Raw genomic sequence first — 14525 nt, forward strand, 5'->3', positions numbered from 1 at the left:
GAATCCCTGCAAACTTGAATAATATTACCCAATATTTTTGCCCAGATGGTTTGTGATTATCAGTTTTTATTGTTCTTTGTAATTTGAGCTGTCTTTTTGACACGATGCATCGATTAAAGAATTTACAACAATTTTCTTTTTCTCAATACTGTGTGACTTTTATTTTTGCTTTCAGTTCTGAGAGCTCAAAGACAGAATAGAATGTGTGAATGGTTGGCGGGTGCTCTGGTGTGGTTTGCTCCTTCTTTCTTATCAAACATCTTCCGTCCTTATGTATGTATTCTTCTTTTTTGTGCTTGTTACTCACATGTAACATCTTCAGTCGTCGGCACTGATATGACCTTATCGTGTTGCAAGAGCGGTAAAACTCTTAACTAAAACAGTAATAGAAGTTGAGACGTTGCCTTTGTGTACCAGTCAGCCTGAAAGGGATCATCTGTGCTGTTTGAGACATATGGCTACCTCAGAATTACAAAGCTCTCTATCTGAAAATTTTGGCCAATTTAAGCAACTATGACCATGAGGTCTGAAACCAATGTTCTATCTGCGCGGTCAAAATCGTACGATTTTTTGGAGTCGTTATCAAGATATTGCAAAAATTTCATTCGAAAAGGGTTAACCATTTTGAGAAACTCAAACTTTTTAATGTCAAATTTCTCAAAACTAGGTACTGAGCTATTTGTTATAGAACTTTGTAATTCTTTGGCAGCAATATGTCAAACCGAAAGACAAAGATGTTCATTATAACAGCTTGTACACACTCACATCCCCTGTGTATTGTTTGTTTGTTTGAGTAAAGAGCAGTACATCGACACAATAATGGTCATTTCTAGACCTGGGACAAAAGAAGACAGACAGGCAGAAGCAACAAAGGGGAAATATAAAAAAAAGACTTACCGGTGGTGCCCTCCAACAACTCACACACAAGATATAGATACATGTTTAAAGAAGAGAGGGTTCTAAGAATGAAGAATTACAAAATGTGTTTCATATTATACGTCACGAAAAGACTGACAAACCAAGACGAAAGTCTCAATTGATTTAAACGACTATAAGAAAAGAGTTTATTCACAAATTTTACATCTTGATTTAACAGAATATTTCCCTGATTACATCACTGCATATGTTGCAAATCAAATAATTCAAACGTCAACAAATATCACTTTTACATTCACGTCACAATGATGCACGAGTCGAAATGCATACCTGACAAGCTGAATCTAGTACTCCAATACATGATATAAGAATACGCTCGAAGCTACTCTAACTGTCACCTGCATAAAACAATCACCGTGTTCTTTGACAATTGGTGGCCGTCTTAGACAGTACATGACAATTTTAGTCTTGCGAACACAAGAGAAAGCGGCATATGCGCTCTCTCGCACACTTACATGCACTTTCAAGCGTATCTACCAGGTAGATATGCATATACATCAGTAATAAAACACACACAGACATACATACATGCATACACGCGCGCACACACACACACACACAAACACACACACACACAAACACACACATATACACAGACACACACAAGCATAAAAACACCCTGACTCTTGATGTACTCTCTCAAGCATGCAAACACATTGGTCATGTGCACAGATGTACGTCCGCCCACATATACATAATAATATGTGCAAATAAATACTCACATACAAAAGAAAAAGCTGCCCCTAAACACACACGTTGAATATAAGAAGCTCTGACCCCCCCCCCCTCATCTCCCCTCCAATAAATTGCCGTTTTCACATAACTAAATGACTGAAAATCAACCACCCGTTACCTGGAGCAAAATTCTGACAAATAAATGTATATATCTTCAGAGTCAACAGTCAACCTTCAGCCTTCCCCATACTTCTTAGCTCTACGACTCTTTGAAACATACATGTGAAATAACATAATATTTAATATACTATAAAACACATGTACGATACACAATTTACACGGCGGACGTTTTATTTCCTTAAAATGTTGTCTTTATTAACAAGCCGGCTATACGCATATCCGTAAAAACATCACACACTGACTTTTACCTATAACTGCACATACTTACAGACGCTCGTAAAAATTATACACATGCATATTTAATGGATGGTTAATTGCAAAGCGTGCTTGTGACATTTGTTGTACGAGACAGTATTTTGTATTCTTTATTAGTCCTCAATTGGAACAACGGAAAAGAATAGGGGTAAGAAATGTCAGAATTGTTTGATCATTTAACATTACAGCATAATGTATAAACGTTCTTGCGTACAGGAACTTAAAAAGTTGATTCAGCAAGAAACTATGGCAAGCTTCTCTCCATTGTTGAAGAATGGCAAACATTTGAATAAATTATTATTGATAATTAATTACTTTATAGGATCTATTTTACAAGGATTATAGTACATTGCTGAAGAAATTAATTTGACATTGCCAGTGTTGTACCTTAGTTCTAGCGTTATTTTTCAATGCCATAATATCACAGTGATAATATAAACTAACCGGTTCTGTTTTTGTGAACTGTGAAACGAACGCTTATAGAAAATCATTGTTCTCTCACTGGTAATAATAAAGCGATGGTAATAAAGTAGTTGATGAGAGACATATAAGCCGAAGCTGTTTTGCCCCAACTATCAGACGATTAAAAAAAACAATAACTCTTTATCTCGATGATCTTCTCCTTTCCCTAAGCCTTTCTTTTAAGCCCATTCTTCCTCTTTCTGTCTATCTCTCTTCCAAACCCACCCCCTCTCTGTCCCTCCACCCCCTCTCCCTCTCTCTTCTCTCTATGTCCCTTTCTCTCTCTGTCTCTCTGTCACTTCCCTCTCTCTGTCCTTTTCTTTCTTTCTCTGTCTCTGTCTCTCTCTTTCTCTCTCACACACACAAACACTCACAGACTCCCACACACATATACACACATATGCACACACGAATACATGCACTTACACTCATACTCACAAGCAATCTCACTCAGCCCTTCTCTTTCCCAGCTTTTTATAACAAAATTCCCCCCTCCTTCCGCACCTCCTTCCACACCTCAATGTCTCGCTCTTTGTATGTAAGAGTTCATGCTTACTTATTATAGGTATCTGCTCTTGTGCGCCCGCGTGTGTGTATGAGTGTGTGTGTGTGTGTGTGTGTGTGTGTGTGTGTGTGAGAGAGAGAGAGAGAGAGAGAGAGAGAGAAAGAGAGAGAGAGAGAGAGAGAGAGAGAGAGAGAGAGAGAGTGTGTGTGTGTGTGGGGGGGGGGGGTGTATTTGTGTGTCTGAGCCTTTTGAGGTATAAACTAAGTAATTGTGCAGTGTGCAGGAATGTTTATCCGCATGCACGTGCACATGCGAGAAAGTGTATTATTTTGCGGGTAAGTGTACAATGTATGCTAACAATTAACAAACAATCATTCCTTAAAAGTTTCTAACATACCATAACTTTCAAGAAACGCGATTATCAAAATGTGACAGCAAAAGAATCAATACTTTTACGCAAAAATCATAACAAAGTAAACACATACAAGAATGCACAAAGGGATATTTAATTAAACGTGTCCTGTTATGTTATTCTGAAACCATGGCACTTTCTGTTCTTGTCACTTGATACAATCATCTTTCTCTCTAACAGAATGAGTTACGACTCCATCAACGTAGTTTAGATAACAATTTTTTGAGGTAGCTGTTTATTTCGGACACTGCCTGTAAGAGCAAAACATGACTGAATTGAATATAACATCATGCAGCCCAGCTGAAGGACGGTCTTTGGTGATTTAATATCTTCTCGCAAGGAAATCGAATCCTCGCTTTTTGAGCGCAAGCGCAAAACAGAGTACATAATACGCACAGTCAAGAATATAAGTGCTCGCACATGTAATAACTTGATTTGAAAAAGCGAACAGACGTACTATCTATCTTTGTTAAAAGATGTTTTTTCTGTGTCTGGTGAAAATGGCGAAATTTAATGGTTTTCGTTTAACGCCCCTATCAACACTATTAGGATATTTGAAAGGCGGGACCCCCGAAAGGACAGAGCAAAATCTGAATTGCGGGTAAAGTGCCTTTCCCAAGGACACAACGTCGGACCGAGCTGACGCTCGAATCCCCGAACCCGCAATCCAATGATTACGAGTTTGGTAGCCTAACCACAAGGCCACCAACTCCACCCTTTTCTGTCTGGAAATCTACCTGTAAATACCTTGAGGCAAGATAAGATTTTTGGTAAAAACAATGTCTATATATTTCCTTCATTTGGAGATATTAAAATCATAACATTGCCGTGATCAGCGGCAGGCGCTGCTTTAAAAAGTCAGTTGTATGAAACTGATATGATTCAAAATTTGATGTGCGATAAATAATGTTTCTTTCTGGGTAAGGCATTAAAAAAATTATCTTTACAGTTTTCTACTTAAGTATAACAATATGAACAAACAATGCTAATAGTTCTTCAAACACTGAAGTGAACAACCATAGATTGCGAAGTCTGATCTTAGTATCTCAAAGAATTGTCTCATAAATTGAAATAGTTTTCGTTTTCTACTATATCAATAAAATCATATACAGTTAATGTGGGCAATCGTGTCTTCCCACTTCCGAGTCTTTTAATAAGTCAAAGCAGAAACAATCTGATTAGAAATATTTCAAGTGAACTGTTTTCAAGTGGATATGTCTTGGGATGTTTATGCTGTCGCAGTATCTCTCACATTTCAGTTTGAAATTCTGTATTTTGTCCCTTTACAAAACAGACATCAACTTCAAAATTTGATTTTAAAATTACATATAGCAAGAAAACAATGTGAATGTCCTGAGAACAACATTGGAACGCACTATTAACATTGTAACAGCAGAGGAAGAGCTATACAAATATCTTACAAACGTAGAGTAACGCAATGTCTGTTTAACTTACAGTACATACAACATTTGAGAGACGCTAAACAGGCACATCTCACACATAGTAACCATGACAACCAGCAGTTGTTATCAGGCACAAAAGCAAACTAAAATCGTCTGTTCAGATGAAAGGCTACCTTTCATACCCCTGCTTTTTCAACACTACCGGTTTAGATAAAAAGAAACACATTGTGTTCTTAACATAATAAGCTCCACGTGAATATGAATCACACCAGTTGGGAAGAGGAAAATTAAATGTTTCTGAAAAAAGAAATAGATTGGGGGGGGGGGGGGGGGGGGGGGCTGGGGTGGAGTGATTCGTCTTCGGTGCCAATAGGAGACGTAAGTCATCACAGGACGCTGATGAGATAGGGTGCTTTTCTTCTTTTTTTTTGTGGTAAGTGCTTTACGGCGCTCGCATCTGTACACGGTCACACGAGCGAGTGAAATATTATTTAAGGGTGTGCACGAGGAAATATGATGTGTGTTCTGTTGACATTTAAAGTTGTTCTATGATCCCATTGGGTATAAGAATTCCACTAAACACCAGACGTTTAATTCTATGTGAGTTTTTCATCCCTCGAGTCGAGCGTTATCACTTGGCCCTACTATGAAACGTATAGATTTTTAACTCTTTGAAGAACTCTGGTTTTTCAACAACGCTTGAACATGCACTAATGTACTTTTTTAGAGCACTTTAAGAAAAGAAACGTAATTATGCTTATAGCCATTCATAGAGACTTTTCAATTTAACATTCTTTACTTGAAACTTTAAAAGGCAAAGTATAGGGCTTTTTACTATGAAATCATGTGCAAATTCGTGTTTCTGATGTGATTATTAGGCCTATAATTCGAAATATGTTACAACATGCCCTTTGGTCTGCTCTTGCACATAAGTGTCCGGTACGCCCTCGAAGAGTTTAAAAAAAGTGCATTGAATGCACATTTTATCCCAAAACAAGAGAAAATATGAATAACTGATTTGTTGACGAAAAGTACAGCACTTGGTTAAATCACGACATTACAAGGACCAATCCATTCACGACATGTCAGAGACCAATACATTAGCGACATCCCTGTAGCCAATCCATTTACGACATCTCAGCTACCAATCCATTCACGACATCTCAGCTACCAATCCATTCACGACATTTCGTTGTCCAATCTAATAACACAATCTCACTGACCAATCTTGTCACAACATCTCAGCGACCAGTCAAATCACGATATCCCAGTAACCAATCCATTCACGACATCTCAGTGACCAGTCCAGCCCCGGAAAAGATTTCTCCAGAAAGTGCCCGGGGTGTCGTACGGCTGGGAAAAGAAACAGTAGCAATGCAAGAGCAAGTTTTAGCAGGGTTGGGGGGGGGGGATGAAATATTTTGGTGTCCTGGGGGGGGGGGGGATAAATTATATTTTTAATGGTGGCCAGGCGTGTGGGGGAGGGGGTTGAACAATATTTTAACATGGTCGCCCGGGGGCGGAGGGTGAACAATAGTTTTTGCTTTGTTTGTTTGTTTTGTTTTTGTAAAGTGTTTTACGGCGCTCGCAACTGCATAAGGTCATATGAGCGCGCGGGACACACCTAATATTTTCAGTTGGTAGGAAATTTTGAATTTTGCCCGGGTGGTGGCCGAAGCCTACTCTTATCGATTTTAGACCACCAAGGGATCTTTAACGTGCGCAACTTGCACACGGGCCCTCCGAGATTTTTCGCCCTTGTCCGAGAAGGCTAGGTGTAGATCTTCCCTACCAGAAGATCAGGAGTGTGGCAGAAAGACAGCAGTAAGGAGGAGCCAAGGAGTAGCAGTAGAAAGACTGCAGAAAGAGTCAGGAGCCCAGAGGAGGGGGCAAAGGTGGTGAGGGGGTGGGGGCAGAAAGTGGAAATGAAAGCAGACAACAGAACATTGCTAGGGAGCAGGAAAGAAGGTGAAAGGAGACAATTTTAGAGAAGAAAATTATTTTGTCGCTACCCGGATTCGAACCCGGGACCTTTGAATGAGAGGCCAACACCTTAACCTCTAGGCCACGAGAGCCCCCACAATAGTTTTAAAAATAGTTGTTCTTAATATACGAAATAGCATCATTAATAATTCTAATACAGAAATAGATGTAAAGACCAGTGTTCCGAGCAAGAAAGATATCATGTATACTCTACGTATGTTTTTGAAACTGATCCTTTATCATACAAATGTAGTCTAAATTTGAAGGTGTATAAAAAAACCCAACTCTTCACTGTTGTGCTAGTTGCTGTCAATAACGTTTGATGTCAAGAAGAAGAATGCATTCAAAATTGCCTATGACGCCATCCAATGTCGAAGGAGGAAATGACCGTCTTAAGCAGATGACCGTCTTCCACACTGTCATTACAATGTTAAAAAATACTCAAGAGAGGAAATGGGAAGTGGCCGTTTGTACAGGTGATTATTTCATACAGCTGGTCGTTAGAGCAGGTTCGAATGTACTCGTAGATAAAGATGGTGTTCCTTGAGGTAATATGTCCCCAAAGCTGAAATGGATCGTGTCTCTATGGGTAAAGTCGTGGCGTCTGTGGCCTTGTGGTTAGGCTACCAGGCCCATAATCACGAGAATGCAGGCTCGGGGTTCGAGCGTCCGGCGTTGGGTTTTTAGGAAAGTCACTTTACAAGTATATTTGGGGGCTCCAGTGGCTAAGTGAGTAGTGAGTTTTGACTCAAGAAATGTCAAGCAAGTGTCGGTGACACGGGGATCAGATGGGTGGTCACTGGAGTGTGTCCTTGAGCAAGACACGACAACCCTAGCTCAAATTACAGGGCGCTGCACAGTGGCGACCGACAGTGGCATTGTTAGTAAACTGTTCTGTATTTGTGTAATAGTGTGTATTTATGTATGTATTTATGCATGTATGTATTTACGTATGTACGCATTTATAATTATGTATCTATGTATGTATGTTTGCCATTGTAAAACAAAGTGCCCTTCTGGGACAAATACAAGTGTAATTTATTTATTAATTATTTATTTATTATTTATTTTCCCATTAGTCTCGGTCCTTTCGGAAATGAACTTTAAGCTCGGCGGTCCCACCTCTTAAATTACCTAATAGTGTTGATAGGAGCATTAAACCTATTCCATTTTTTTCTACGGATGAAGTGTTAATGTTTCGCTAAGGTAACTTATAACTTACCCTTGATGGGAACTGGCGATTGTTGACTGCCGATGGCCTTTCTCTACGAGGGATTCTATTGGACAGAGAGTTCCATCCCGATTGAGGGGGCGTGACCCCTGTGAACGAGGTGGTTCCAGGTGGGAGACGGAAATTGTTGTTATTCAGTCTCCCCCTCGTGTCTTGTTGAGAAGTAAGTTCGTTAGTCATCCCAGACTCTGGTGTTGGAGTTCCAGACGTGGCTGTGGAAGAGGAAAAGGAAGACGAAGAGGAAGAGGGAGAGGAAGAAGAAGAAGATGGAGGAAAGGAAGAAGGATCAGGGACAATTCCGGAACTTGAGTGTGAGGCTTGTTCTGAAGTTTGTGACGGAGTTAAATCTGTAGGTGAGGTCGGGGAACTTTGTGTGGGAGTTTCTGGGGATTCTGAGGAAAGCGGTGGAACTGAAACCTCGGAACAATTCACATCTGAGCTTTGTGCACAAGGGTTAGGTGAATCTGTGGGCTTAATGGAAGTCGATGTTCTAGTATCTGTTGTCGAAGTATCGTGTCCCTTGGAATCTATAGAGTCTGTGGACTTAATGGAAGTCGTTTCTGTTGTAACTGTTGTCGGAGTATCATGTCTATTTGATTCTATTATAAAACCGGATCCAAATTTAAGCTGTTGGAGGTTTGTTGTTGAAGAAGTTTCAGACTCTTTTGTGCTCCCAAGTGTTGACGTCACCGTGGGAGTACTTAGTGATTTCACAGTTAAAGCGAATAATGTATCACGTGATAATGATTTTGTCGTTGGGCTCACATGTGCTCTTGAAGGGCTCACAGACTCCAGTAAAGTTTCCACCGAAGGTATTAATATAGTTGGGTTCGCGCCAGAACTAACCCCGGGGGTTGATGAGGATGTTGTTTTTGACTCTGTATCCGTTGATGTAATTGTTGTCGTTGATGGGTTTGACACCGATGATTCTTGATCATTAGAGTTGGTGACAGAATCTCTCCCAAGGGTAGTTGAGGCCTTCGATGCCAGATCAGAAGTTGTAGCTTCAGCCAGACTGACCGTTGTCGGTGTTGCCACTCGGGTGCCGTCAGTGCCAGGGTCTTTATCCACCTTTGGAGTGGTAGGCGTGGAGGTGGTAGAAGAGACAGACTCAACTGTTTCTTTAGGGCACGATTTATCCATCTTCCTCATGAGGCAAGGTCCGTGGCCGTCCCAGCATGGCAACTGGCTGCCGTCACACAATACGACGTGATAGCGTCCGTCGTAGTACTTCACATGAACGCTGTGGGCATGTCCGTTGTCCTCGCTGCTCACGGTGATTACGGTCCCTCCTGTCTTCAAGCTGTCTATCTCGTCAGCTGTGAGGTCCACCGTGTGTGAGTGCTCGCCTGGTGGGTCCAGAGTGGCGGTGCTCATGACCAGACTCAATGCAGGTGCACCGTCCTCCACCTCCGGTGGAGTGAGAGTTGCCTCCAGAGCAGTTATGGGCGTTGTCACTTTAGCCGGGCGTCCGCGTCTTGAGTTTTTAGTTGTCCCCCTTCCCTTAGTGGGCGTGGTTTGTGTTGGTGACGTCCGCCTAGAGCCTCTAGGTGTGGTTCCCCGGCCGCGATTTGTTGTCTTCTGCCACCGTTTTCTTGCAGGTTGTGTGGGTGGTGCAGTTGAACTTCTCTGCTGGAATATCGGTTTCTCGTAAAGATATGCCTGTTTGGTTTTCATCTGTAGGACAATGTCTTTTAAAGCGTTAAGTTCTTTCCACACTGACCCACCCTCCCCGTGCACAGGCATGATAGGATACCGGGTGCGTAGTGGCCCCACCCCGGGAATATTCGGAAGGATGACGCGCATCCCGGAGGCGGAAACACGTCGCACGATGCCTTCGTCGTCAAGGACGCCGACAGAGCCTCTGACCGTGTCTGCCGGGTCTTTACCCACCTCTCTTCCAGTGAAAAGCTCTGTCGGAATGCGGTAATAAATTGAGTGATATGACCCATTATAAGCTTTATCTGGAGTGAACTTGCCGTTCCTCTTGCCGGATTCAGTAACGACCGACCTCTGTGCTTTTGGTCTGAGCGTCAAGTTGTAAGGGTTCCACTGGTGCAGTGGCGTGAGGTAAACGATCTCCAGCGGTATGGCGTACGTCATGCGTTTCGTGGTCTCATGGCAAACCTTACGCTTGCACTGCCGCAGGTACAGCGGAGCCACGCGGGGCTGGGTTGTCTCTGCCACGAATAGATTGGGGTCGCTGAAGCCTCGTCTACCGTACTTCAGACCCATCGCGTCAGCCTTGCCCACTTTGTAGCTGGATTGAAAAAATAAGAACCCAAACAAAAAGATCATAAGTAAAATAAAAACCAAATTCAAATCAGAACAGCCCAGTCTTTAATATTTTCATTAACATGTCGTGCGCACAGCAGATATACAATGATTCAGCAGATGTCACACAAACGGCACATAGTGCAAGAATTTATTGGTATTATTCTTATAAAAAAGAGAATTCGGTTAACAGGCATGTATTAGTGGTGACCATAAATTAACACAGGGCTTTTGTCACGGGGTGATTTTTTTCCTCGACTCATATTCGCATCCAATTTACCTCCAAATTAGATCTATCATCGATATCGCGTTACATTATACAATGAACAGTATTTGATGAATTAAAGAATAATCGGTTAACACGCAATTATTGGTCGTGACCTTAAACCAACGCATCATTTTGACCTACGATTATTTTTTCTCGGTTCAAATTTGCACGCAAGTGACCTCCAAATTAAAACTACCACCGACATCACTGTACATTATACAATTAACAGTATTTGACTTGACGCCCACGAATATTTCTATCGACCGCTGAAGCTCACGTCCATATAAATACGGCAATTGTTTTCAATAGTGCAAAGCAATCAAATTAAAACGCACACACGCACACACACACACACACACACACACACACACACACACACACACACACACAGACTTACGCACACACACACTCTCTCACTCACACACACACACAAACACATACACATACACACATACACAAACAAACACACACACACACATACACACTCTTTCTCTCACTAACACACATAAACACATACACAAACATACACACTACACAAATAAACACACATACACACACACACACACACACACACACACACACACACACACACACACACATACACACACTCACACACACAGGTAAAGATACCATTTCCCTCAGGCTGGCAAAGTGGCAAAAATAGTAATAACATTCTCTATCACCACTCCCAGCGCTGTATTATGCTGTCATTTATGTTACGTTACGATCTGTATGGGGTCAGAGGGGCATTTTTTCTTTATTCTTTTAGTTCTATATTTGTGTTGAACTTTTGTACAAAGGAAATGTCTTTTTTCCCGCGCTTGTTACTGAAACAAAGTCCACCACTAAGGCATTACACGACGTGTTGTTACGTTTTTCGAAGGTTTGAACCATTTCAGTTCAGTGTATATGGGTTTAACACCTCTATCAACACCTTTAAGTTATTTAAGACAAGGGTAGGGGCGAAGGCTGACTTGTTTGACAGGGTAATCAAAGTGAAACGGGACCAGATATGGCCTGTAGATATGACACAAGAATCTTACTCGGGGCGGCGACTCTGAGTTGTGAATGAAAACAAATCCGGAATTCATATTATATGTTCAACCGCCAAAATAATCGGGAAAGTATCTTATTAAATATCAGTTCCAACTAAAATTAAATTTAACTTTAGATGTGAATACATAAACACAAAGCAAAGAAGCAGAGACGTCAGTACTAGATCTATATGTTATAGATCTACCACTGAGTCTAACTCTTTGGTAGAACATGACAATTATCATTTTTTAAATTTTACATTTGGCTGTTTTTGTTAGCCTTCCGCGGCCAGGAGCTGGTGTCATAATCGAGGTCACGATCTGATTATAGGACGGTAAAAAGTCGAGGAAAAAAAGCAAGTACTTGCAACAGTGAAGAGATTGTTAGGAGTTAGTTCCCCTCACATTTGTGAGGTAGACTCGACCAGTGTTAGTTAGCTTACATAATCAGGGCTTGAGATTGATTTTAACTGTGACCCCAAAGGGGTGAACAGGGTATATGTGGCAATGAAACAGCTTAGACTGCTATGCATATGTTCCCTTCAACTATATTGGTGGACTCTTCCAGCCTCACTTTAAGCTTACTTAATCAAAACTTGCGACTGCTTATGGAGTGGCCCGAGAGGGATGAGGAGGCTATTTCTGTGGCTGTGAAACCGTTTTGACTGTTAGGCATACTGTTCATTGTTGATTACGAACGTCTTTTGACATTTAATTTAAGAGGTTTACGTTTATGGATGAATTTGACAGCGACAATGTTTCAAAATTAGGAAGGGAAGCAGTGATTATTTGATTATATAGACGCTTCGCCCCTGGACAAGGGACCTCCAAATTAAACGTCAGTCTCCGACTGAACGGAGCTAAATGAGTTGAGAGGCATGAAAACTCTACAAACAGATCCGAGTTCAAGGACGCCCGGAATCAAAACCATCCGCTAGATGGTCGAGCATGATACCAATGATCCATCTCAGAAAAATCTTTGGTCTGCTGACTCTCAGGGGTCCATTGACTTTAAGCTCACTTTTTTACTTTTAAAGAAAAGTCTAAATCCTTTCATAGGTCCACAGTCCGTATAGGTTTGCACTTGGGTGCCAAATTTCAGGCTGAAATTTCAGTCTTTTCTATGAAATTCATCCGCGCTAAGAAATTGGTTCGAAAATTCAAGATGACCGCCATAGAGACTATTCTTTTCCAGAAAAAGTCAACACATTCACCCTTAATACATCCTATTTAAATATGAATTTATTGTATAATTACATGAAAGTGAATGGAAGTCATTCGTTTAGAACTTTTTTCCGGGAGTGTACGTCTCCCCTTAAGTTACCATAGCAACAAAAGGGAAACATTGAGAAATTTTAATATCCTAATTGAAAAAGCTGGAGAGCTGGCCTGCCGTAGAAAACTGCATCTGCCCTCAACACTTAAAACGGCAACATAGGATTAAAAAGTAAAAGTAAAATAAATAACAACAAAAGAAGTCTCACCTCCTGTGGTAGAACCCCACGTTCATGGCTGTGTCATTCTCCTTCCCCGGGTGGTAGAACGTGGTGCCAAAAGCGTCGTCCGTAATGTCGGCCGGGTAGTTGTCTCGGCCTGGAATCTCGGACATGAGGCGGTCAAGCTCCGCCCACGCTCTGGGCAAGTGGTCCTTTGGGCCCTGGACCCTATAGCGGGCTGCTCGTGATACCTACACAAGAAATAATAATTACTTAGTCGCTTTTAAGCACAAGTGGGCTATCCCAAAAATGCTGTTTTGAGAAAATCGGAGGTAAAGTTTTTGCCCCTAGTTCAGTTTCTTTAAAAGACAAGGAGAGTTTTCTCTATAACCAAACAAATATACACACCAATGAAACCAAACTTTTCCTACAGGTAGGGCAATGTTCACTTTTGGTGTAGGTTCACATTTCTTGAAACCCCCAAAAATCTGGGTTAATCGCTTGTCCTTAAAAGCGACCATTTATTCGTGTTGCTAAGATCAAAGTGTAGTTCTGTAACCGACTTTTCGGCCTTGTGCTGTGTTTAAAGCGGGACTGATACAACCTGGTGTTGAAGCTTGGTCTATTTGTTTAGTGGATGGCAACATCCTCTTTAAGAGAAAAGAAATCTATTACCGTATTGGAAATAATTGTTCAGATGAGAAGACTGAACTAGAAACCGTCACTTCATTTCACTTTTTCTTATCATTCATTACCTTTTCATATATTTGGTTTCGGAAAAATGTTCATCAGTGTGTAAATATAATGTAACGGGATATTGTATAATATCCCCTGCTATACTGTGAGTTTATTTGATAGGCAGGATCTCCGAGCTAAGACCGGGCCAAATAAGAAAAATCTTGTAAATTGCCTTACAATAAAAACCTTAGATGACTTCTATAAATTTTCAAGGAAGAAACAAACAATTGGTTACCTTCAGTCTCTCCATGGTGAACCTTCGAGCCATCCTTACTCCCAGATCGTCTACAAGTTTGAGATATGACGTAGGCAGATCACGTGATAACGGGTGACACAGGATCCGGTAGTTCCACTGGGCGAACACGGGGATGCCAGAGGCGGTAATGTTGATGATGGTCGTGGGCAGGTAGGCAAAGTTCTCCTCCATGCTCTTCCGGCCTGTGTAGCTTGTAAATCGAATCTTTTCCTGATTGCCATGACATAGAAAAATTATAAAAAAGACAATAACACAATGAACGATGGTCTTCATTCTGAGTAAAAATAAGAAGACACGCACAAACACACACACACAGACACACACATACACACACACACACACACACACACACACACACACACACATACACACACACACACACAAACATACACACAAACACACACACAACCTTTTACACACTCGAAAACAAAATAAAACACAGACAGACAGACAGACAGACAGACAGACAGACAGACA

General features: G+C 41.2%; 1 protein-coding gene across 1 annotated transcript in view; it reads right to left on the reverse strand.

Moving 5' to 3' along the window:
• Positions 1-3236: 3236 nt before the first annotated feature.
• LOC101860553 (mucin-17) overlaps positions 3237-14525 on the reverse strand; it is a gene marked incomplete in the record, with an annotated part of 42335 nt that continues 31046 nt past the window's right edge. Inside the window, 4 exon segments of the mRNA XM_013079181.1 lie at positions 3237-6181; positions 8034-10302; positions 13103-13305; positions 14028-14258. Of these exon segments, the coding sequence (XP_012934635.1) occupies positions 6122-6181; positions 8034-10302; positions 13103-13305; positions 14028-14258 (2763 nt within the window).

Source organism: Aplysia californica, unplaced genomic scaffold (genome assembly GCF_000002075.1).
Source record: "Aplysia californica isolate F4 #8 unplaced genomic scaffold, AplCal3.0 scaffold00042, whole genome shotgun sequence".
In the NCBI taxonomy this organism is placed as follows: Eukaryota; Metazoa; Mollusca; class Gastropoda; order Aplysiida; family Aplysiidae; genus Aplysia; species Aplysia californica.